This window comes from Typopeltis vanoorti, chromosome 21, assembly GCF_054136105.1.
Source record: "Typopeltis vanoorti isolate ZY-2024b chromosome 21, IOZ_Tvanoo_1.0, whole genome shotgun sequence".
In the NCBI taxonomy this organism is placed as follows: domain Eukaryota; kingdom Metazoa; phylum Arthropoda; class Arachnida; order Uropygi; family Thelyphonidae; genus Typopeltis; species Typopeltis vanoorti.
In genome coordinates, this window is record NC_143569.1 from 108,430,498 (window position 1) to 108,457,308 (window position 26,811).

Below are 26,811 nucleotides of genomic sequence, written 5' to 3' on the forward strand. Positions count from 1 at the left end.
ATAGTTTTAATGGCAGAGCTTACATAGTCTTTCACTGAACAAAGCTATAATAAATTTAGTTTAATCCTTTATCCAAGTGTGAGCAAACAAAATTTGTGCCTGAAAATATCTTCAGGACTGGAGTAAGGTAGTACAACACCGGGCAACTCGTAGCAAAGGTGGAGCAAGATACCATCACTCCTATCCCAGTGTCTCCCATAATGCAAAACACATCTCCTTGCAGATGTGTATAATGTTATGCATTAAGGGAAGGGTCACTACCCAGACTAGTTTCGACCTTTATTGAAGTCTCTTCGGTGGGAGCCAGGCCCAGAGGTGGAGATACCAGGCAGAAGCAATAGCGAGGCCATCTTTACCTATAGGAGTTGCAAAGATGTGCCATCTTTTTATTAAATTACTCTGGATTTAGAGAAAGATGTTGAAAGTTTATTTTTCACTTGGTTAGACTATAATAAATTTAGTTTAATCCTTTATCCAAGTGTGAGCAAACAAAGTTGTCGCATGAAAATATCTTCAGGACTGGGGTAAGGTAGTACAACACCGGGCTCGGTGTTTTACTACCTTACCCCTAAACTTTCAACTGAACGAAGGTCATGCTTTGTTCAAAATAGTTGCAGAAAACTCTGGTGAACATTACAGTAGAGAAGAGAAGATAAAGGAAGTAAAGGTGAAATGGAGTAGCCAAGAAAATATGATGAACAGAGAAAGGGAGAGTATGTAGAAAGAGTATTTTATGGTGACCCCATGATCAAAGGTGTACTTTATGAAAGCATGATAAAATAATATCTTTCAAGCATGACGGTAAAAGATATCAGTGACTCTATTTAACCTCCCAACAGGCTGAAGTGGATGATACACTCAGACCACCTTAGGATATTTCATCTATCACCAAGATTCTACCTATTATCTTGTAATCATTATCTTTTTTCTTGCCATTAATCCCTTAACTGTGATTGTAGACCTATTAGCAAATTAACTGTAATGAATCAATCTTTGTGTCACTTGACTTGAAGTATACATGTTTGTTCCCAAAGATAAAAACGAATTTCACATGTGTGAAAATGATACGCAATCCTGAAATGACCACAGATGTGCCTTTGCAATGAATTATTTAGTAGTATTAAGTTTGCTTAATACTACTAAATGTGCCTTTTATTCTTCAAATCAATGCAATAAAACATGACAATTTACAATTATTACATGACACCTCCATGGAGTCCAAAGACTCATCAAGGAAGAGCACTTACTCTGCAACTCTCCATCTCCAAAACTTGTGAAACACTCATTGGATAATGGCAATGATGCAGAGGACCCTGACTTGCAGAAAGAGAGATGTTATGATGCCATTGTATAAGCCCTTGATCAGGCCTCATATGGATTATTGTGCACAGATTTGGTTGTTTGCCAGGGTTTCATTGTGATGAGGATATGTTGGAAAGAGTTCAGAGAAGATTCACAAAGGTGGTCAGTGGTCTTTGGAATGTGGAATACAAAGATTAAATTGCAAAATCTCATGAATGGAAGAAGGGGGGGGGGATATGATTGAGACATATAAGCTAGTCAGGGATTGTTATCAGGTTGACATGGAAGAGATTTTTTCATAGAATGGGAGACCGGGACAGAACAACAGGCTATTGCTGGAAACTATAAAGAGAGTGTGAACAGAGGAGTGAGGAGCAGGTTCTTTGCATGGAGAGTGATTGCTGAGCGGAATGCATTGCCTGTGTGTGTTGTGATTGTAGACACATTGAATTAGTTGAAGTCATGGTTGGATGAGCATTGTGTGCAATAGTGTGCACCTCTCACGATTAGTCTTTGACTCTATGGAGGTCAGATGATAATAATAGTAATTTTACCATTTTGACAAAAGAAATAAGGCAATAATGTTGTTGTATCTGTCAAAGCAGATACTTCTAATTCCGGACTATTTCTTGACAGTTTATAATCAGTTGTTCAGCTGTTTCTGAAATCCTAAGTTTTTGAAATACTATGCTATATGTTCAGCATATAAAAACTGTTTTTATGTATGTTACAAAAATGAAAGTTCAGCAGTGTTGATTTTTTTTTTTGATTTTTTTTTTTTAACTTAAAAAAACTCAAAATATTACTAATTTTACTGCTGCTACTTGTCATTTCTGAAATAAGCTATGTCTTAGAAATACTCAGCTGAGATTACTCTCACTGCTATCGAGAAAGAAAAGAAAGAACACTTCTCCTGAAGTCACACTAAAGAGCCTCCAGCAGTAGTGCAGAATACATCAACAATGTCTTGTTTCATTTTCAGTTATTTGATTAGCTGACAGACATCCTAAACAGAAATACTGATATTTCTTTACAGGCTGATACAGTATTTATGTCAAAATAATTTCTTAGTTTACAATCACAGGTTCACTTTTATTGTCGAAAAATTAGAAATTATTTGGTATAATTATCTTGGATAGAAAGAATAATTGGAATATTTTCAAAGAAAAAAAGATGCATATGCGTTACTTTGGAGTTCAACTTTTTTTGCAGGGAGGGGGGGGGGGAAGAGTTACCCACCTATTCAACATGCAGATATTTCAAATAACCTATTTTCAAAACTGTTCACAAGGCAGTTGTTACAAGTGTAAATTGGGGAGTATGCTCATATAGTTTAGTGAAAAATTGAGGACTTTCAGATGTGCCTATTGTTTTAGCTCTTGCTTCTCTACTGCTTTTTTTAGAGTAGGGCCCAGTATTTATGCATAGTTGTTTCATCTTTCTGTGAACTCTACATTTTTTTTAATCTCGTGTGTGTGTGTGTTTGGATACAGCAACGTGTTTTCTGGAACGATTTTAGTGATTCTGGCCATTAAAAGTCAGCCTGCTTAACGGCTTGGTGTCATAGCTACTTTCTTAACATCAACTCTAAGTAAACACCAGGACTGTCTGCCTCCATCTCTAGCCCACAAAAGATAGTGCCGCTATGCCAATGACACTTGAATGTAACAAGTAATGACACTTGAAGTCCATAATTTAGGTTGGCTACGCCCCCACTCAGTCAAGAATTCACCGCCCTATTGGTCATGACTATGCTATGCTATACTGTATACTATAACTTTTTTTAAGATAAGGTAGCTAAAATCTTCATTTTATGTGATAATTCTGTATGTTTCAGCTTCATCAGTCATGCAAATTCACAATCAAATGAAAAACTAGGTTTTAGGAAAAACTAGAATGCGTGGAAAGGATTATGTGTTCACAGTACATGTTAATTTATTTTCACAGTATTGATGACAACACAGAATAATAAGAAAATAACATATTTATTAACCTCTTGGCTGATATTTCACTGGTATTATATCCATCATCTTCAGAACACAAAAGCAGTTTGCCACAGTACATAAAACAACAACAGTTTGGTTAGAAAAAGAGAGAAAAGTATTAATTACATCTTAAAATGACTGTCTCCCAGATTTTTGGAAAAATTTATGCATCCATACTTGTTGAGGCTTGGAGTATGTTTTAAAGTTTCTGATGATTCCAAAAACAATCTCTCTGACTTATAATGACTTCTGTATAACACTTTTGTTTTCTTCCCATTGATCCTGTGTCAAGGGATATCCAAGGCATGGTCTGCTAGACCCGATTTGCCATAACGATAGTGCTGAATGTATTTTTTATGTTCACCAAGGCAGATGTCAAAAGTTATTCCTATCTGTCCATAGTAAGCCCGGTCATAAGGATGGACAGGCGGGAAGAATTTTGACATCTGCCTTGGTGAACATAAAAAATACATCTGGCACTATTGTTATGGCAAGTTTTGTTATGGCAGACCATGCCTTAGATATCCCTTGATGCAGAAGTCAATATAAGTCAGAGAGATTGTTTTTGGAATCAACAGAAGCTTTAAAATATACTCCAAGCCTCAACAAGTATGGCTGCATAAATTTACCAAAAATCTGGAAGACAGTCATTTCAAGATCTAATTAACACTTGTTTTCTCTCTTTTTCTAATATAGATGGCACCTAATTAGGACTTTAGTTCCTTGTGTTGTCCGTTAAAATTTTTTAAATTAATCCCACTATTATGCCAAATTGTTGTTGTTTTGCATACTGTGACAATGTTTTGTGCTCTGAAGATGCTGGATATAATACCAGCAAAATATCGGCAAATAAATTGATAAACATTAGTTATTTTCTTATTATTCTGTGTCGTCATCAATACCATGAAAATAAATTAACATAGGAAAAACTAGGTTATAGGATTGACAAAAATGAAATTTTTCAGTACATTACTAGTAGAGAACTAGGGGGTCATCCCTAGAAATTAAGGAGTTTAGTTAGCAAGGGAGTGAGGACTAAAGTGTGTTGTGAGTGTTTTGTCTGTCGTTGCATTCCAGGATAGGTACATGGATCTCCCACAATGAGTCTTTGGACTCTGTAGAGATTTTCATTCAATAATTATGATAAATGACCCTACTGTACCTTATTAGTTCATGTACATTTTTATATTGTACAATCCAAGGTAGATATATTATATTGTGTAATCTCATGAGATATAGCAAAACCTATAGTGGGACTTAATATACTTATTGTTTTAAGATGCTATTCTTAATTCTAAAAAAAAAAAAAAAATTGCTATCTGTTTTATTTTTGATTGTTGCATTCTTCCACTAAACAGTGCCTACATAAAAAATTACCCATTATTATGTGTTTGATCATATGTATATGCTGTGGTAACAAATTTTCATTACTGAATTATCCCCAGGTTCAGGACTGGGTGATGAAAGATTTTTTTCCCTCCCACATTATGATAAAATAAAATCAATGTGGGAGAAAAATATCATTCAAATTAACAAAACAATTTGAAATATTATTATTATTATTATTATTTTTTAATTTGAAAATTCATACTCTTTTTTGGTCTTCTTTAGCTAAAATGTCTTTGCCTGAATCTGCAAAGTTGTTTATTGTCTCTCTCATTTCCCCTATCAACTATTCTAACATTTTCATTATTTCTTCTTTGAATGTTGATTTTCTAAAGTTCCCCATTTCTGATAATAAATTCATCTACCTTGGAGTTTAATGTTCACAAATGCGACATAGCTTCTTTCCTAGCCATGCTGATTTGGCAGGAGGGAAGCTGAGATATTTGCTGTTGACAATAATCTCACTCAAATTATTCACATACTTTCCACAATATCTGATAAATATAACATTACATTAACAGCAAGAAAATTTATTAATCATTAAATAGATATCAGATATTGCAGAAAGTATGTGAATAATTTGAGTGAGGTTATTGTCAACCACAAATATCTCAGCTTCCTTCCTGCCAAATCAGCATGGCTAGGAAAGAAGCTATGTCACATTTGCAAACATTAAATTCTAAGGTAGATGAATTTACTCTCAGAACTGTGGAACTTTAGAAAATCAACATTCAAAGAAGAAATAACGAAAATATTAGAATGGTTGATAGCGAAATGAGAGAGACAACACACAATTTTGCAGATTGAAGCAAAGAGATTTTAGCCAAAGAAGACCAAAAAAAGAGTACAAATTTTCAAATTGTTTTGTCAATTTGAATGATATTTTTCTCCCACATTGATTTTATTTTATCATAATGTGGGAGAGAAAAAAAATCTTTCATCAACCAGTCCTGAACCGGGGGATAATTCAGTAATGAAAATTAGTTACTGCAGCATATATTAATATATGTGATCAAACACATATATTAATAATGGGTAATTTTTATGTAGGCACTGTTGGGTGGAAGAATGCTGTAATGAGAGCAGCTGTGAGTTCTGCTCCCATGGGAAATATCAACAATGGCTGTGACGCAAACTGTCTGGAAGAAAGAGAACAAAAATGTTTGGTAATTGTCCCCAGGTTCAGGATTGATGGAAGATTTTTTTTTTTTTCCTGCCACATTATGGTAAAATAGAATCATAATGTGGGAGAAAAATATCATTCAAATTGACAAAACATTTATTTGAAATAATTTCAAAAAAAAAAAAAAAAAACATTCAGAAAATATAGCAGTAATGCCTCATGTCTAAGAATACTATTAAAATTTCTTGTTCCAGTTGCAGTGTATTATTGTTAGGATTATATATATGTGTGTGTGCCAAAAACGGTTGCACATTTAGTTCTAATAATGAATGGTGTCATGTATACCATACTATTATGAAAACAGCTTCCTTATGATTGTTTGTACTTCTTTATCTTAACAGGCTGCTCTTCACCTACATGAAGATGAGGCTAGATATCCTAAGAAAATTCAATATCATAACCCTCCTGAATTATCGATTGAATCATTAGAGGTAATTGTTATATTTTATTTCTTATATTGTGTAATAACCCATGAATTTTTCCCTGTTAGATAAGATAGCAGGAAGTGAAGAAAAACAGTAACCCTTGAGTTCACAAGATGGGCTTTTAAATTTTTAGACTGTGTGCACATGCAAACACACACACGCACACATTCAGTAATCTCTGAATTATTCGGTCTTGTTGGAAAATTGGGGAAAAACTGGGGACACTATTAACTAAATGCATGATTGCATAATGTGTTCAGGGAGTCAAGGAAGTGACATGCCAACCCATTCATGGATTGGTTAATTGAGGGTTTACTGAGGATTTGGTCATTTGAAGGCTGGATAATTCAGTTATCCAGCCTTCAAATGACCTTATCTTTATATGTCATGACATTATCTGAATTGTACTTCATTCTCTCAAAGGGACATAAATAATCAGATCACATATGCCATTGATTAATGATTTGTACTTTATATTTTCAGTTGTACATTCTCCTGTTAAATTATTATTATTTGTTTATAACGCAATATACCAGACCACCCAATTTAAGCGCCACAAAATTTCTAGATAAATTAAACAGATGGCTTTCTACCAAGGAAGAAGCCGTCTCAAAATACCTGATAATAATAGGTGACATAAATATAAACATTATGAACATAAATAACAACACAGCACAATACCTAGGCCTCTTATCAGCATATAACATAATACATAATATAACATAACCCAATTCATAGGCTGCATACACAAGAAGAGATAGTCGAAAATACAATCGCCTCATCCTGTATTGACCGCATAAATATACGGATCCCTCCAAACAACTATACAGCAGCCATCATAATGTGTAAACTGGCAGACCATTATGTCACTGCACTACAGTTGAAGCCTTAAAACTCACTGAGATTACAAAACAGTATAATAGCATCATATGTAACTATAGTAAATGACAAAATCAGAAAAGAAGACTGGATGCAGATAGCATCTTCAGACTCTGCTGATGCTGTATATACTAATCTTAAACTCACATGAATAAAATATATAACAAAGCATTAACAAAAATAAAAATACGCTCCCAAACCAGACAGAATCCACGGATACGAATCAACAGACAACATATTAATAGACATACAAAGAAAAGATGCCCTATGGAAACAACTTAAGGGGTCACTTAACAATACAGTTTTACAAGCTGAATACAAGAGAAAATGGAATCTCTTAACAACACAGATTAGAACTGCAAAAAGAAACTATTATAGAAAGAAATTAACAACAGAATGACATAAAGGAAACCTGGCACCTGATCAATGAAATGCTAGACAGTACACACACAATCACTGCCTCAAAAACTAAAACACAGCTTTGCTTGCAAGTCCAAATCCCTCAGACAGCTAGCAAACAACTTTAATCAGTACGTTGTGAGCTCTGTCCAAAAACTCCAGGAAACATTCTCTCCTCACACAAAGAAATATTCTTAACTAGGATCACAAGCAACCCACTCAATGCTGTTCTCCACATACAAAAGAAAAACTGTCACTTGCAATTCATCAAACTAATCCTAACCAAGGAATTATTATTATTACTTGACACCTCCAGGGAGTCCAAAGACTCATCTAGGGAGGGCACCTACTCTATAACTGCCTCCACGACTCAATCCACCAACCGCAACAGCATCTACTGCTCACCACCACTACTGGTATTTTCACAGACAATCACAGACATCCATACCCACGGTGGGATTTGAACCCACAGACATTTGGCTGGAGAGTGAATACGCTGACCACTCGGCCAACCAGACCGGCAAGATGGAATCGGACCAAAAGACATAAAAAAACACTCAACTAACCTATGTCCAGTTATGTTAAAACTGTTAAATAAAATCTTCGAAACATGGCACTTACCTGAAACACTAAAGACTGCAGTAATCGCTCCCATACATAAACATGGAAAAAGAAACACTATAAGTAATTACAGATCCATCACCACATTGTTTGTAATCAACCAAATCATGGAGCACATACTGTATCACAAACTCTCCATATTCATTAAAAAATTCCAAATCATCCCAAAAACACAATATGGTTTTCAGAAAAATAAAGCAACAGCAACACTCCTGGAAGATTTCACAGACCTAATGAATGCTGCAATAGATAAAACCAGAATAGTATTGGTGGTTTTTATTGACCTGACAAAAGCATTTGACACACTAACACACAAAACCTTGTGAACAAACTAACACATATCAGAATTGGAGGACATCTGCTCCAGTGGTTCAGGAGCATACATAAGAAACAGAAAGCACATCACACGTATAGAATCAGTGCACAACAAAGAGGTACTGGTAACTTTTGGAATACCACAAGGAGCTGTTCTTTCTCCCATTCTGTTTAACACGCACGTGCGCACACACGATATTAGCCTCCCCTAAAACGTAATATCTTCCAATACACAGACAATACTGCCATAGTATCCATTCACAACAATGCAAAAATGCAACACAACATCAATCTGATCACTAACAGGCTAACTGAAAATGGCATATATATATCTACTCGATAATATAAAATGATAAGCCTTTTTTGTAACGTTTTTGTGTCACGTTTTTTGTCAAGTTGTTTGAAACGTTTTGAAACTCAGGGGCTAGCCTGAGTGTTGAGTCTTCAAAATTCGAGTCATCATAATTCAAGGAGAACCGGCCTACCAGTCCGGAACTCGGGGGGGGGGGGTAATTTAGAGAAGTTGATAAGAGCTCGCATACAGAAATGGGTAGACAAGCATTCTATACTCTGCAGGGAACAGCATGGGTTTACTAAAGGAAGGTCATGTTTTAGCAATTTGCTCATATTTTATAAAAATGTTATGGCCAAGTTGGATAAAGGGAATGGATACACTAATAATGTTGGATTTTTCTAAGGCATTAGATAGGATACCACACGTTAGGCTGTTGTGTAAATTGGAGAATATGGGATTGGAATATAATCTATTGACTTGGATCAGGGGATGGTTGAGAGATATAACAGAAAGTGGTATATAGTGGGTGTGAATCTGCCAGATTTAAGGTGACCAGTGGTGTACCTCAGGGTTCAGTCCTTGGGCCATTATTGTTCGCTCTATACATTAATGAAATCAAGCAGGGTCTATCATCAGATTTGCAATTGTTTACCGATGATGCAAAGATAGGCAGGGCAACCAGGGATGCTACTGATGTTCAGCAATTATAAAATGATTTGAATAGACTGGAAATCTGGGCAAGCGAAAATGGCTGTCAGTTTAATGTTGGTAAGTGTAAAGTTATGCACTTCGGCGTGATTAGAATTCCAGCAGCATATTATATTAGCAGAGTTATGCTACAAGAAACTGAAGAGGCAAGGAATCTTAGTGTGTTGGTGGATAAGAATTTAAAGTTCAAAGGTCACATAGCAAAAGTTTCAAATTCAACTCAGAGGATAATTGCTATGTTGAAGCGAACTTTGACATGTAAGGATAAGGAAGTAATTTTGCCTCTTCATAAGGCTTTGATAAGACCACACCTGGATTACTGTGCTCAGATTTGGTCTCCCAGGTTCCAAGGGGATAAAGAAGCTGTGGAAAGGGCAAAGAAGAGTTACAAAGATTATATCTGGATTATGGGATTTAGATTATGTGGATTGCAGACTGGTTAACAGGAGAAAGTGGGGTTATATGATAGAGGTCTTTAAACTTTTGAATGGGTGTTGTAGCATTTCAAATGATGAAATTTTTCGTTATATGGAAGGTGGAGAGAAAAGCCTGGGACATCCATGGAAGTTAAGTTTGTTCACAGTCAAGAAAGGGGTAAGAGCTAGGTTTTTCTCCCAGAGAGCGGTGAGTGAATGGAATAATTTGCCCTTAGGGGTAGTGAGTGCATCTAGTGTAAATGAATTTAAGGAAAGGTATAATAACTGGGTTGGATAATTTACAGCCTCCCTCAATGAGTCCTTGACTCCCTGGAGGTCTCAGATAATAATAATAATAATAATAATACCCAAATCCAACCACCTTCTCTTCAAAAAAGGTTAAATCGTGCTCATTCATTGGTAGTCCGTGAGCATGTATATCTTCATATATATTTTTCCAAGCACATACATATAAACAGTTAAATCTACACCTGGTTCACAACAGATACTGAAACAAACCACTGCCATATATTATCTTCCTCAAATAAGCTCTGCAAAAGCTTTGAAGAAGAAAGCAGAAATGTACCCGAACAAATAAACAAGTATATCAAAATGAATATACTCAGTAACTTGCATACTGAATTTTTGTAGAGAAGCAAAACATCTGTGTTAAATATAGAATCTATTTTAAAAAGAAGTATATTGAAAGAAAAAGACAAAATGCAGAAAAATTATGTATATTAATACTAAATCATTCCATTATTATTAGTGGTATTGAATTGTGTGTTGTATTTAAATTATACATTTTTGGTCGTTTTATAATAGAAATACAATTTTATTAATACAGACCAGTATTTTACAATAAAAACATTTATTCAAACCTACCAGTTTCGCCAGCAAACTGTCTGGCTTTTTTAAGGCATTACAGAGATATGAAAGTTAGCAAATGCAAGTTAAAAGGAACATAAAAAACGTCGTTAACCAAACTAGTATCTATGGTTACATGTTTCGCGTGACAGAGATGACTTATTGTTCTTATTCATTATCACGCATGCATGTTTGTTGTAGACTTGTAATGTGATTACTGGCTAGCTGTAGTTCAGATTGATTGAGAGAGAGGATCAAGTTTTTCCACGAACTGTTTAGAATTACACCCTGATTTCTGTTGAGGTTTCCACCGGTTATTAGTACTATTGTGGCTTCCTTAAATACACAATGCCTGTAGTCGTCATCGAGATATGGCATGGAGCTGTTTTGCCAATCTATCGTGTGGTTAGACATGCAGAAATGATGTGCTAAGCCGGAAGAGATGCTTCTGTTGTGGTTTACATCACCAACATGTTCTTTTTGTCTAATTTCTAAACTTCATGAAGTTTGTCCAATGTAGGCAAAAGACCACAGGAGCAGGGAATGTAATATACTCCTGGATATTTGTAGAACGGAACTTTATCTTTTGGAGATCCTAAAACTTGTCTGATGTTGGTGGTTGGTTTGAAGACCACTCTGATGTTGTGGGCTCTTAGTATTCTTGCTATTTGATAAGAAACTAATAGCCAACACATTATCACAAAATGGATATCCTCAAAACATCATCAAAAAATATCTATACAATGACAACCCCAGACAAGAAGAATCCCACCGTCAGCACATTTCTACTGTAGTGATACCTTTCATCAAGTCAATTTCTTATCAAATAGCAAGAATACTAAGAGCCCACAACATCAGAGTGGTCTTCAAACCAACCACCAACATCAGACAAGTTTTAGGATCTCCAAAAGATAAAAGTTCCGTTCTACAAATATCCAGGAGTATATTACATTCCCTGCTCCTCTGGTCTTGCCTACATCGGACAAACTTCACGAAGTTTAGAAATTAGACAAAAAGAACATGTTGGTGATGTAAACAACAACAGAAGCATCTCTTCCAGCTTAGCACATCATTTCTGCACGTCTAACTACACGATAGATTGGCAAAACAGCTCCATGCCATATCTCGATGACGACTACAGGCATCGTGTATTTAAGGAAGCCACAATAGTACTAATAACCGGCAGAAAACAGTTCATGGAAAAACTTGATCCTCTCTCTCTCAATCAATCTGAACTACAGCTAGCCAGTAATCACATTACAAGTCTACAACAATAAGGCATCTCTGTCACGCGAAACTTGTAACCATAGATACTAGTTTGGTTTACAACATTTTTTATGTTCCTTTTAATTTGTATTTACTAACTTTCATATCTCCGTAATGCCTTGAAAAAGCCAGACAGTTTGCTGGCGAAACTGGTAGGTTTGAATAAATGTTTTTATTGTAAAATACTGGTCTGTATTAATAAAATTGTATTTCTGTGTGTTGTATTATTGCATTTATATGTAATCCAATTCACATGTAAATACGATGACTGTATATTTACAAAGAATTCAATACTCTGCATTTTGTACTGAATCTTTGTACTGTACAGAAAATATGTGTCATTTTATATATGTGTGTGTCAATACTCTGTATAATAATAAACCTTGTCATTGTCAAAAAAAAAAAAGGAATTATCTATCATCTGGAATTTGAAGATTAACCAGGAAACACAGACATTAACCATTATTCTCCAAATCAAAGTCAGATGCAGTGATGAGTCCTTATTCACTGGAAAAGTATTTATCACTGCATCTGACTCTTTCCATCCATTTACCACTCCCAGCAAGGCAGCTAGTCTTCATACAATTGCCAATCACATTCTCACAAAATTTCCAAAGATGACCGCTTGTTATGTATCAAATATTTGTTCTACATCTATCCTATAAAATTCCTTTAGTAATCTGACATGTACACTGCTTGGAAAGAAGTCAATGCACACCCCAATGGGCAAGGTGTATCGTGTGATGTAATGAGTTGGATGTTTGTACATAGTATAAATTTGAGGAATATGATGCTCCATGTCAGTGCAACTGTGTCCAGGTGAAATGGGTTCAAGAAGGGAATTGACAGAGTCTGAAAGAAGTGTTGTGATAGGATGTGATGTTGCAGGCAAAATTAAGCCATTACAGGTCAACTGCAAGTGCTACCTGCAGTGCATGACCACCATTTGTCAGCCGACACGCTGAATGCAGAGTTCCAGGCATTGATTAGAACATGAATCTACACAACAACATTCAGAACTGAGGCTCACAACATGGGTTTCCATGGTAGGACCACAACATGCAAGCCCCACATTACCCAAACCTACATCAGAAGATGAAGTGTGAACTGAAGCGAATGCAGTTCATACTTCATCTTTGAACATAACATTTTTGAACATATTTCCTCAAATAGAGAAAAATTCAACTGTCTGATCAAGAAGTTCCTGCAAGCCTACCTTAGTAGAGGCTATGAGAATAAGATCATCCGCAAATGCCATAGCATTAAAGGAAGAAGCACCTAGAGAGTAGCCTATATGGCTAGGAATAGAGTGAAGAAACTCATCTATGACGCAGTTAAAGAAAATGGGGAGATAGAGGATCACCCTGGTGAACACCCAGCACTGCTGGAATAGAAGTTCCACGGGACCCTGTAGTGATAGTGATGGAGCTACCCAAGTATAGCCCCATAACATAGGAAAGAAAGGGTTCTGGACATACAGCAATAGACAGCACTCGAAGGAGAGCAGGAAGGGAGACTATCAAAGGCCTTTTGGAGGTCCAGCAACACCATATATAGAGGCTTATGTGGTGTCAGGAATCAGAGAGAAAATAAGAAAGAATCATCATCAAATTCCTGCCATGTACCCTCAACGGGTGTACAGGATATGATATTACTACATGAAAAAAATTACATCATTATTAATTTCCTATCTACAATTTTCCTCCAAATCACTCTGTTACTTGTCAAGACTCCAACATTATCAGATCTTATATTTCTATCGTCTAAGGCACTTTGTACGGTATCAATCCACCTATACTTTGGTCTTCCTCTGGGTCGTTTTCCTGCCAACCTGGCAGAGAACACTTATTTTGCTAATCTTTCCTCTCCCATTCTATTTAAGTGACCATACCACCTGAGATTAGCTCTGCTAACGCATTCCTGGATGCTGACAATGTCAAGTTTTTTCCTAATATCCTCGTTTTTAATATGATATTGCCATTGATGCCATCTGTTCACGCCACTAATCTTTCTCAGGACTCTCATATCTGTGGTCTCTAGTCTTTGGTCAAGTGTTTTACTTCTGACCCAGCTCTCAGATCCATAAGTTAAACTGGTTTGAACACTGTCTTGTATACAGCTAATTTAGTGTTTCGACTAATTTCTCTCTTATTCCATATGAATTTATTCAGTTAACTTCCCACCATACCAGCTTTGCTGATTCTGTTGTCTATTTCTATATTTAATTTACCATCTTCAGTAAAAATCGTGCCTAAATAGCAGAAATGTTTTACTTGTTCCACAGGTTCTCCATTCACAACACAGTTGACATTTTCAATGATTCTGCCTATTTTCATTGTCTTTGTCTTTTTATTGCTGACCTTCATACCATATCTATTACAACATCTATTCAATTTAGTCAGAGAATCTTGCAGACATGTAGCAGATTTATTTAGAAGTATAACATCATCCGCATAAAGCAAAGAGCTGACATTAACATCTCCAATTTTGATATCATGTTTAATACCACTTTCCTTCATAAAGTGATCCATATAGATAATGAATAACAGAGGGGATAATGTACATCCTTGTCTCACACCAGATTTAACATTAAACCATCTTCCTGTACTTCCTTCAATTCTAACTGCTGACTTACAACTCAAATAAAGACTAAGTATTGCTTGATATAATGTCCCATTGACACCATATAACTGCAGCGTATTGAATAGCTTCTCTTGTGGCACCTTGTCATATGCCTTTTCCAGATCGACAAAACTTAAATACAGATCTTTGTTATGTTCCCATGCTTTCTCGACTATTTGTCGTAAAGTGAAGATCTGATCGTGACAGCCTCTATTTGGCCTGAATCCAGCTTGTTCTTCACCAAGCTTTTCTTCCACAATTCTTCTCAACCGTTTCTCAAGTATACTTGCATAGATCTTGCCAGGAACACTCAGTAGGGAAATACCTCTGTAATTCTCACATTCAGTTTTATTTCCCTTTTTATATATGGGTACTATGAGAGCTCTACTCCAATCATCGGGAATTCGTCCCTCTGTCCAGGCTTTCTGAACTATGCAGTGCAGCCACTGTAAGACTCTTATACCACCATACTTCAGCATTTCTGGTCGAATATCATCTACTCCTGCTGCCTTTCCACATTTCAAGCCTTTGATGGCTTTTTCTACTTCAAGTATGGATATGTATTCCTGACTGCATGCCTGGTCAGTTTTTTTTTACCACTGTGCTGTCATCACTGCTTGTTTCATTTAGCAGTTTTTCAAAGTAATTACTCCATACTTCAAGGATATCTTTTTCTCCCGTTTTCATGTCACTTTTATCATCTCAAATTCCTTTTACAGCACTCTTTCCTCCATTCTTAAGATTCTTCAACAACCTCCGGAATATTTTGCCACCTTCTTGATATTTATTTTCTATATTCTTGCCAAAGTCCTCCCATGACTTTTGTTTAGCTAGTTTTACACAGTGTTTAGCATTCTTGCATTTGTTTCTATATTCTCTAAGAGCACAAGCTGACTTATTTGATAGGAACTTTTGGTATGCTTACTTCTTTTCCTTCACTGCCTCTTTAACATCCTGTGTCCACCAGGGAGTTCTGATTTTTTTATCCTTACAGACAACCTCACCACATGCCTCTCTGGCAGAATCAATCAATGTTTTCTTCAGAGTTTGCCACTGAATCTCCAAGGTTTGATTCCTGTTCTCAAACTCTTTCATTTTTTTTTAACAATATTTGTGTAATTTAGTCTACAGTTCACATCTGAGAGTTGCTCAACTTTTATTCACTTTAAAACTTTCTTACATGTTATTCTTTTCAATATGAAATTCAGTTTTATCCTGCTCAAGACTAAATAGTGATCACTTCCAATTTCAAATCCTCTGTACACTCTGGTGTCCTGCACCAGGGAGAAAACATCACTATCAGCAATAACATAGTCAATGAGACTTTTCTTATTCCTAGCCTGTTCTCTCCATGTGAATTTGTGCACATTTTTATGTTGGAACATGGTGTTAGTAATAACCAGTCCATGTCCTGAGCAGAAATCCAACAGATATTTGCCATTATTATTAGCTTTGCTCTTTTCTCCAAATTTTCCCAAAATATTTTTGTTATGTCTCACAATCAATTCTTACTCTGCTATTTAGATCCCCAACAAGTACCAACTTTTCATTTTTCATTGTGTCAGTTGCTTTTTCTAAAGCCTCAAAAAATTCCTCCACTTCTACCTTAGTAGAACCTTCTGTGGGACCATAGGCACAAATAAGTCTCATTGTCCAGTTCCCCATTCTCATATTTGCCCACATTACTCTACTTGAGACTGACTGCCATTCAAGAAGATTAGCCTCGTATTTTGTGTTGAATGCTATGGCTACTCCTTGATTGTCGTTGCCTGAATATAACATTTTGTATTTATTGCTCAGAAAGATCTTACCAGTTTTGGTCTTTTTTGTTTCAGTCACCCCTATTATGTCGATCTGGTACTTATCTAATTCCTCAGCTAGCTCCATTTCTTTGCCATTCAGGCTTCTTACGTTGATAGTACTGATCTTTAACTCTGGTGATGTTGAGTTGTGGTTTATTTTCAGATTTGTTCCAGTAGCTGACTTTTCGCTGTTTGCCTTTAACCGGGCAACACCCCAGCCAGTATGAAATTTTGTCATTTTGTACCATCATTCTATATTTTGGGTTAACCAATAAGAATACAATTTGGTCGGCTAAATCCCAAATTGCCAACCCATCCTCGTCCGTTCAGTATCCAAGTAGATACCCAACAGGGTGCACCACGAGAAGGTGAGGATTGGACATTAGGTCAGAAGCCCTGGTCGGTTCTCCACATTCCTTTAAAGGCTATGTTGAGGTCTCCTCTCAGTTATACAGCTTCGACACTTAAGCACCCCAAGAAGAAAGAATATATATATATATATATATATTCTCGGCACAGCCCTCCTAAGGAACAAAAGCTCTGTCTATAATCAAGCTGTATATGTTGCTGAAGTTGTTTGACTAAGATTTTATGATAGACTCTAAGTATCACAGGAGATGGTAATAGGTCTCAAGTCTGATGCACGGTTTGAAGTTTCTTTCTTTTGAATGAAGATAGTTCTTGAAGCATGTAGATATGGTGGTATTGCTTTACTAGAAAGGAGAATGAGCAGTAAGTCTTGAAGAATCTTCAATGGCACTTTCCAAATCCTAGCTGCAGGAAAGCCATCAGGTCTGGAAACAAAGAAATTGGATGGAAGAGCTACTTTGATCTCCTAGATGGAGACAGGCTTATATATATGAATGGCAGGAATGGACTTCAATATCGTATGTTGGTCATCATCAGGCAAGTGTGGAGGTGGAGCAGAAAAGACTGTGCTCCAAAATTTAACAAAATCATCATGTAAGTCTGTTAAAGGTGCAGGGGAAGCACCGTCAAGGATGGTCTTGGCACATTGCCCTCTAGAGAGCCTGCATAGCTGTATAGGCCCTCTTCCTCTGCCTCCTATTTGATAGCGTCGTTGTAGATTGAGATGTAGCCTGATGTTGATGAGGCATCAAGTGTTCAGAGAATTCTGCTTGGTGGTAGTCATTTAACTGATCTGTGATATCCATTCCCAGAAGGTGAGTCTGGATGAGAGATTTAAGAATTTGATGGTTATATTCTGGAAGAGGAGGATCGTCTAGAGATGATGTCAGTCTGAGAATCAAAGCCTCGTCTTCAAAAGCGGAATGGTGGCTGGAAGATGGAAGGGCAAGGACAGGAAATACGGAGATATTACCTGTCCTTACCTGTGATGGATAGGCTGCCAATTCTTGAACTAAAGCTTTGTAACTGGCTTTCCATCTATGACACTTGATGGCATCCAAAGATCTCAATCGGAACACCTTAAATAGAGCCTCATTGATGTTCTGTATCCCTTGAGCTGTCAATCGCTGTGAGGATATTTTCTTCTTCGGCAGTCCAAAGTGCTTTGATGCACTCAGTTCTTATTTCAGCGTTGGCTTTGGCTGGATGTTTTGAGGTGCGATGTACGCCAAGGCTGACTGCACTGGAGAATGCATAACCGCTGACCTGACAAACGAAGTTTCTAAGATTTGGAACTCTTTGACTGTTGGAACAAGCATGATGAGAACTTGAAGAAATGGGTTGATGACAGTCCTTGCAGAGTTTTCTTTTAACTTTCTTCCCGAGGACGCCACTAGGACGGGTGACAGGATCACCTCCAAACAAGAAACAGACATCTGGAATCACACTCAAAGAGTTTCCTGGCTCTGGCCTATAAGAGTCAGAGCCTTCATCTCATGAGTTATTGCTAGCGAGGAAACTTAATCCTACCAGGGCTGCCAACCCTGGAAGGGTAGAATAGCGTTGCAGGACAGTCAGTCACTCGAAAGTGTCCAGGATTCGCCCTATGAGGCCACCTACTGCTGCACTTGCGAAGTGTCTCAGGGGATGTGAAAGCCAAGACAACAATGCTTTGGATTCCTGATTAAATATTCCAGACTCGCATCCCCCATATACCACTTTTTGATATCTGTCAGTCAGCTTAGCAAAATCCAAAAGAATCATGGTGTATCAATTCCCCTTGTCTGGTTCAATGGTAACATTGTTATAGAATGAGAGCAAGTTGCTAAAACATGACCTTCCCTTAGTAATCCCATGTTGCTCATTGCAAATTAGAGATTCACTGTCAACCCATTTCTGAATTCGAGCCCTAACCAATTTTTAAAAAATGTTCATTACCACTTTTGAGATACTAATTCGCTGATAGTTGGTGCATTGGTCTTTGCTCCACCCTTGTTCAATGGAATTACCATACATTTTTTCCATTCCTGTGGAATCATCCCTGTTCTGAAACTCGTATTAAACAGCCTGGTCAAAGAAATAGCCAGTTCAGCTGAACACTCTTTTAGCTCAGATGCTGATATTCCATGAGTCCCTATTGCTGAATTCTTATTCAGTTTCTGCAACAGCTCTAATACATCATCCTCATATACCTCAGTTTCTTCATCCAGTGTAGAGGTAGCAGTAAGCTCAATGTCACATGCACTAGGTTGATAGCTTTTAACAAAACAGGCATGAACAACCTCTTCTGCATCTGTAACCCTCACGCAATCTGGATTTAGAAGAGTTATTTTTTTTATATTCATTCTTTTTTTTACTTGAAACATATCAATAGAATTCTTGTGGGTTGTCTTTATCATGCAGATCCAGTTTCTTTTCATACTCAGACTTTGCTTTCCATACAACAGTTGTGACTGTTCTCTGCTGCTATTTATAATTTTCATAACAGACATCATCCTTATGCATATGGTATTCCTTTCACATCATCCTTTACATACAAATCTCTTGCTTAATAAGATTACACATACATTTGACTCCTGCCCTATTTATTCTTTGAACTCACGGGACACACTCTGACATCGCATCATTTGAGTATTGTTTAAATGCTTCCTATGCACTGTTGATATTCTTCCCATCCATGAAACGATCCCATTCAACTGAACTTAGTATACTCGTCAGTTGATTAATTTCCTGTTTTGTAGTTCAGCATGTAACCTTTTCTGAATGGAACATTCATAAATTTAGTCACTTCTCAAGTGAGTACCGCATGATCATTGTCACCAACCGGAGACAGAACAGTTATATATTTAACTGAAGCTCCTTCTGACACTATAATCAAATCTAACATTCTTTGACCTTGAGTTCCTTCTGCTGCTTGAGGAAGTTGTCCCACAACATCTCAATAAATGCATTTTCATTGTTTTCATGAGATTCTACTGCTCCCCAATCAATATTTTAATAATTAGAGTCTCCCATTATGATTACTCTTTCCACTCTCGTCTTTTCTATTTGGCGATACATTTCTTAATCACTAGCAGCCGATCTACCAGGTCTGTAACAACATCCCACTATGTAATTAATCTTGTTAGATTCCACCTCACACCAGATGGCTTCAAACTCACTGCCACATGAAATACTGTTAGTAGTAGTACTACAATCATAGGTCTCAGCTCTAACTGGATTCAAGTCAGCCAATATCATTAGCAGCATGCCCCCTCCTCTCCTATCCTCTCTATCTTTCCTAAAAATACTGTATCCTTTACACTCGATACCAGTTAGTATGTCTGATTCTGATAGCCAGGTCTCACTAATTCCTACAATCTGAGGTCCCAACATATTGACTAAGGCAACAAACTCTACCCCTTTGTTTCTGATACTCCTGATTGCATTCGTGTACAGACATAATAATTTTCCTGCATGTTCTTTTGTATACTCTTGTCTGCACTCTGCATGACACAATTGGACAACTTGTAATTCTCTATTCTTCTCTAGTGTCTGATACATGTAGACATCTTTGCACGTATTTTATCGGTCCAAACTGGATGAACACAAAGTCGAAATCATTCTCTCCTCTTCAACATTTCCACAACAAAGCCCATTCCCATCATTAACACAGTTATATAACATTGTCGCTCTGACATTTGCATTCTCACCATTCCTCCCTTTATAATTTATTTTCTCTGTCTTAGGTCTCATACTAATTACTAGTTTTTCTAGACTCTGATACCAGATGCATTGAGGTGTAAGGCCATTCCTCTTATACAAATCCAATCTTCGATCACACTCACTTCACACATCTAAAAACTCATAGCTATTCCTTCTACATATCTTATGCATCGAATTGTTTGCCATCATAGCCCTTCTTAATTCAGTTTTATCATATCCTGGTTAAAATACTGAATTTTCACTTTCTCACTCTTCACTCTCTCCTCTTTCAACAACCTGTTCATTTTCTCTCTCATACTGAACTTATCGCTAGTTAACTCATTAGTACCTACTACAATTACGATATCATTTACTTTTCTTTTCTGTTTTTGAATTGCTTCCTTTATATTCTTAAGTTTTGCTTAAAAAAAACTCGAAGGTATAGCTCATTCATCAATAGCATGTTTTATTATATAGTCACCATACCAAATTACTTCTTTCTTTTTACTAACAACATCACTTACCTCATTTCCGTTACTTCCTGACTTACCTATTTCTGTGCTTTTTTTGTTTCTTATTTTGCTGCTTAATTTTCATTTTCTCCCTATGCTCATTTTAAACACCTCTCGACTTTTTTATATTCCCCTATCATTTCTATGATGATCTGCTTCATTTTTTCTATTTTGGAGATTAGTTCATTTTCATTAACCTCCTCCACAACTCCAGTAACTTTGTTAACAGGACTAGCCTTCTTATTTTCACCTGCAGTGCTCTTTTTAGCATTACTTATTGTTGAAATATCTTAATAAAAATGTTATAAAATACTAAAAACACTAATATAATATAAAACACTAATTTTCTAAGGAAAAAACAATAAAACAAACAAAAAATCACCAATTTTACACTAGTGCTAAATTCACTGACGAACGACAATGACTATATTAACTACATTTATATTAAAAAAATAATTATAACCACAATACAATCTAGTTCTAATACAATTTTTATCTAATATCACTGTTTTTTCCCTAAACTAAGCAACAGCTTTCAGTGCTCTCCAGATACAGGTCTGCTATGAGATGCCACCTATTTCCTGCATGTCACTCACATCGTCTTCAGCTGTACATGCAATACTGCGTTAGAGTATCTTGACGCTCCTCCATGACTAAACACATATTCAGCATATCATCAATGTCATATTTTTCCTGTTAAGCCATAACATGTTATGGTTAATTAGGATTTCTCTCTCTCTCTCTCTCTCTCCATCACCCATACATTATATGAGTTATCTTTTACAATAATCATGTATTTGCAATAACTCCATCAATTTTTAAAAAATAAAATAAAATAGAGGTATTTCTTGTTAGAATTCCTAATTTTTATATATTTGATCATTTATTAATGTGGAGTGATATATTATTTCAGCGCAATAAATATGTTATTTTATGTGTTTTTTTACTTAATTTGAAATAACATGCACATAAAATAACCATTTTGTTGGCAGGAAATTTTCATATAGAAATTAATAATTTTCTGATTGTGAAATTGAATATTGAATTTTTGCTTTATTTTATTTTTCTAGTTGAATATTATTTCCCCCCCTCCCCCCTAGCATTGGTGATAGAATATGTCACATCCTATAATATTTCTGAATTTACATTTAATCAAACTGCAATGCAATTTGTATCCCTCATAGGTTTACTATCGTATGCATGCAGCAGTTTTAAAACTTCTCCTGAAATATGAATGTAATCCACCTTCACAAGAACAGACTATAATATTTTATAAATTTTTGAAAGAAGGAGCAGAAGGTCCTTTCGCTAATTTTTGTGAGAAATCAGAAAGGGAGAGGTAAATATATTCTCAGTATAATATGTTTTTATTTTCATTGCTAGTAATGGAATATCATTTCATTCCTAACATTCTTCTTCGCGTGGATTTTAGGCAACATTAGCTATTCCAGTTTCACGTCATCGCTTTCTTGTCTTCCAATTCTTCTTTTTTCATTTATCTGGAATCTTTTATCTAGTATTTTTGGAATCTCCAATTCTTCATTCAATTTACATGTTCTATCCATTTTTGTTTATATTTAGTTAATTAGTTTTATATTCAGATATTGTAAAATTTATTCATTTATTCTATGGTCTTATTTGGTATATCTAGTTTTTTTTCTGACAAATTTCATTTCTGCTGCTTGAATCCATTTTTTATTCTTCTTTTTTATGGACTATGTTTCACTTCCATATAATAAAGTTGGTTTCAGTGTGTTATATAGTTTGATTCTGGTGTGTTTTTATTCCAGAAATGGCTTAAATATAATATTTATTGTGTTGTTTACTTAAACAAAATTAGATATTTTAATATCTATCTTTTACATCATCATCATCATATTATTATGGAGTCAAAGACTAATCTGGGAGGTCCTTTTATCACACACACACACACAGCTCATCATATCGTGTCTTGAACACATTCAAACTCCTTGCAGACACCAAACTCTCAAGCAAGGCATTCCAATCATTTACAACTCTGCATGAAAAAAACCTGCCTCTCACTCCCCTACTCACATCCTCTTTTATATAGTTTCCAGGGATGACCTCTGGTTCTTCCCCGATCTCCCACTATTTTCTGTAGAACTTCTCCAGCATTGATCCTGTAACAACTGCTTACTAACTTGTAAGTCTCTATCATATCTCCCCTCTTCCTCCTGTCCACCAGACTCTGCAAATTACATCTTCTCAATCTTTCCTCATACTCAACATTCCAGAGGTCAGCAACTACCTTAGTCAGTCGCCTTTGGATCCTTTCCAACATCTCTTCATCCTTCTGAAACCAGGTGACTTTCAAATACGTGGGATATGATAAGGCATATCACAGGTATTTGAAAGTATTTACTTGTTCTAATATTTTATTATCTGTTTTACTTCTTATTGGGTTTCACCTTTGAAAGCCATTATTTTTATCTTTTCTTTTGATATTCTCATATTATGTTGTGCTGAAATTTCATTTAATGATTCTACTGATCTGCTTAGATCATCTTCTGATGAGCTAATGCAATTCGATCATCTGCATATAATAGTGGGTCTTTAAGTGGTTCTTACTGATGAGAGGTTATTAGTAAACCTACAGTACATTTATAATGTGGTTAGGCCAAGGAATTTTTTTTTCCATTTTTATCAGTTTTATGTATTTTTTGTAATTATTTTTTTATTTATATTTATGTAGTCCAGAAACCCTGCTCTAGAAACCTAACACAGAACTTTTTCAAGCCACTTCAGGCCACCAATAACTGGGGCAGTGGTGGTTTCACATGGATGTTTGACAATCACAAACATCCATGCCCCCAGCAGGATTTGAACCCATGACCCTCTGGTTGGAGAACAGGTACACTAACTACTCTGCCAACCAGGTCAGCAAATGGGTCGTGCTGTTTCCAGATTATAATTTTATTTATATACATATTAAAGAGTAGAGGTGATAGGGCACATCTTTGGTCTACTCTTCTTGATATGTGTTTTCATTTTGATATTTGTTCTAATTTGATTGCATGAATAGACTATAAAGAGCTGGTTTAGAATGGATAATACAGTCATGTTCATAGAAACTGCGTCAATCTGCTGTAACCATGTTTTTTTTTTAAATTAAATTTGAATGCCTATTTGAAAAGGGATAATAACACAATAATTGTCACAAATAATGGAGAAGGTAATATCATCATCATCATCATACGTATCAAGGATTTAGGCCTAGTATGGCCTGTTCCGGCCTTTGAAGTCATCGTTGAATCGTTTAAGAGGGCATCCTGGTTAATAAACTTCATTTCTGCTGTTATTAATCTTTGTTTGTCTTTTTGTTTTTTTGTCCAGATTTCGCTTACATACATTAAGACCGGTAGGGCTAATGTATTGTATACTTTTAGCCTGGTTTGTTTTTGAACTAGGTTTGGTTTAAATATAGAGTTAATTACTCCTGTTATTTTTAAATATTTTGCAATTTTTATGTTTATATCTTTTTCATTTTCATAAGTGATCATACATCCTAGGTAGTTAAATGAATTCACCTGTTCTAAGAACTTGTTATCTAATACTATTTTAGTTCTTGCTGGATCTTGTCCTTTAAAGGCCATAGTTTTTGATTTTTCCGTTGATATTATCATACCATAATCTTTGGATATCTCATTTAGATTTAAAAGCTTCCTGTAAGTTATCTTCAGAATTTGTAATTATTATTTGGTCGTCTGCAAAGAGAAGAGTGTTTAAGTTAACTGTAGGTGAAAGTTTAATTCCTTGATGTAAATTTTTATTCCATTTTATTATTATTTCATTTAAGTAGATATTAAAAAGAGTTGCTGAGAGGGGACATCCCTGTCGGACCCCTTGGTTTATCTCTCTTGTATATGATAGCTCATGATTTAATCTTATTTGTATTTGATTATTTTCATATATACTTGTGATAGCTTTTAGGATATTATTTGGTATTTGTCTTTCTTTTAATATGTTAAATAATATGTTTCTTTTAACTTTGTCAAATGCTTTTTCAAAGTCAATAAATGCAATATATGTTTCTAAATTATATTCTCTTCTTTTCTCTATTATTAATTTTAGGCAGAAGACTGGGTCTATACATGATCGTCCTTTTCTAAATCCATTTTGTACCTCTAGAATAAAGTTTTCAGAATATTTCATTAGTTTGTTATTTAAGATTCTGCTGTATATTTTGTAACATGAATTTAGTATACTGATACCTCTATAGTTTTTAGGGTCATCTCTATTACCTTTCTTAAAGATAGGAATCACAATTGCTTTTTTCCATTCTATTGGGGGGATACCAGTTCAGTAAATTTTATTTAAAAATAATAAGTCTTCCTTTGAATCTTGTTCCGGCGTATTTATATAGTTCTGAACCTAGCTTATCTTCTCCAGGTGATTTTCCGTTTCTTGTTTCTTTCAGGCTGATTTCTAATTCTTCTTCAGTTATTTCCTTTTCATTTTCGTTAATTGTTTGCCAGTTGTCTTTTTTAAAATATTTGTCTGTCCACCGTTCTGTGTAGTAATTTAGAAATTCTTCTAATTTCAATTCAGTGTTTAATTTTATGTTTTCTTTGGTATCTGCATTTAGGTGTTTCAAAATCTTATATACATTGGGTCTTATTTTATATAAATCATGTTCTAAATTAGAAACAAATTTATTCCATGATTCTCTATGTCTTTTTTTGACTTCTCTTTCAGCTATGGATCTTATTCTTTTATATTCTATTTCATCTTCTAATCTTTTACTGCTTAACCATTTGTGATAGGCTTCTTTTTTCCTTTTGATTATTTCTTTGATTGTATCATCCCATATCTTCAGTTTTTTTCTTTTATTGAATTTTTTGGTCTTTCCTAAGCTTTCATTTGCTGCTGCATTTAGTATGGTTTTTTATATTAAGCCATTCTATTTCTATTTCTTCATTTTGTTTTATTTTATCTAGATACTGGCTGCCCAAGTATATTTATGTATGTCTTTATGTTTATAGAGGGAATTCATTATTTTTAGGTTATTATAAACTACAAAGTCAATCAATTTTTTACCATTTCTGTTTAGAGTGTGTTCTCCATGTATTCCTATATTATTATTAATTTTTGTGTTTCCAATTCTTGCATTTAAGTCTCCTGCTAAAATTATGTAATCATTTTTATTTATTTTATTATATATGTTTTGTAGCTGATTATAAAAATCAATATTATCCTGTTCTCTTCCTTCTTCTGGGGCATATAAACCAATTATTGTTAAATAGCCTCTATCTATTTTTATTCTAGCTTCTATTATTCTTTCATTCCATAATTTATAATGTTTTAACTGTTTTGAAAGGGAGTTATGAATCCAAATCATGACTCCTGCTTATGCTCTTTGGTCTCTGTCGATTCCACTGTATATCACATAAAAATTTTCAGTTCTCATAGTTCGTTTTAATTTCTTTTTTGTTTCAGTGATTACTGCTGTTTTAAAATTTTTTTCATTTAATAACTGGTCTAATTCTATTTCTTTATATGCTACTCCTCTTATATTCCAGTTTGCTATGTGTATTATATTTTGTCGTTTCCATTTTCGTTTTCCCTTTTCCATTCCAGGGTCGTTTCCCATAGATTCAATCCGATTATCTTTTTCTGTCAGCTTACAAGTATGGTTATGTTCTCCATGTCAGGGGACTAGCCTGACGATGGAATAATTGAGTGGTAGGGCTGCTACCTTAAGGCTTCTGAACTCGCCTTCTTCCAAATTTAAACCCATAGGAGGAATAGGGTATA

General features: G+C 35.4%; 1 protein-coding gene across 3 annotated transcripts in view; it reads left to right on the forward strand.

Annotated features, from left to right (window-relative positions):
• Positions 1 to 26,811, forward strand: part of LOC150095180 (calcineurin-binding protein cabin-1-like) — a 1,028,489-nt gene that overhangs the window by 729,209 nt on the left and 272,469 nt on the right. For all 3 annotated transcript variants that reach the window (XR_016550194.1, XM_090411711.1, XM_090411712.1), the window contains exons 34-35: positions 6,198 to 6,287; positions 22,221 to 22,375. Coding sequence is in view for 2 of the 3 variants with exons in the window: in XM_090411711.1 (XP_090267837.1) it covers positions 6,198 to 6,287; positions 22,221 to 22,375 (245 nt within the window). In the remaining variant the exon portion in view is untranslated. The remainder of the gene's footprint in view (positions 1 to 6,197; positions 6,288 to 22,220; positions 22,376 to 26,811) is intronic.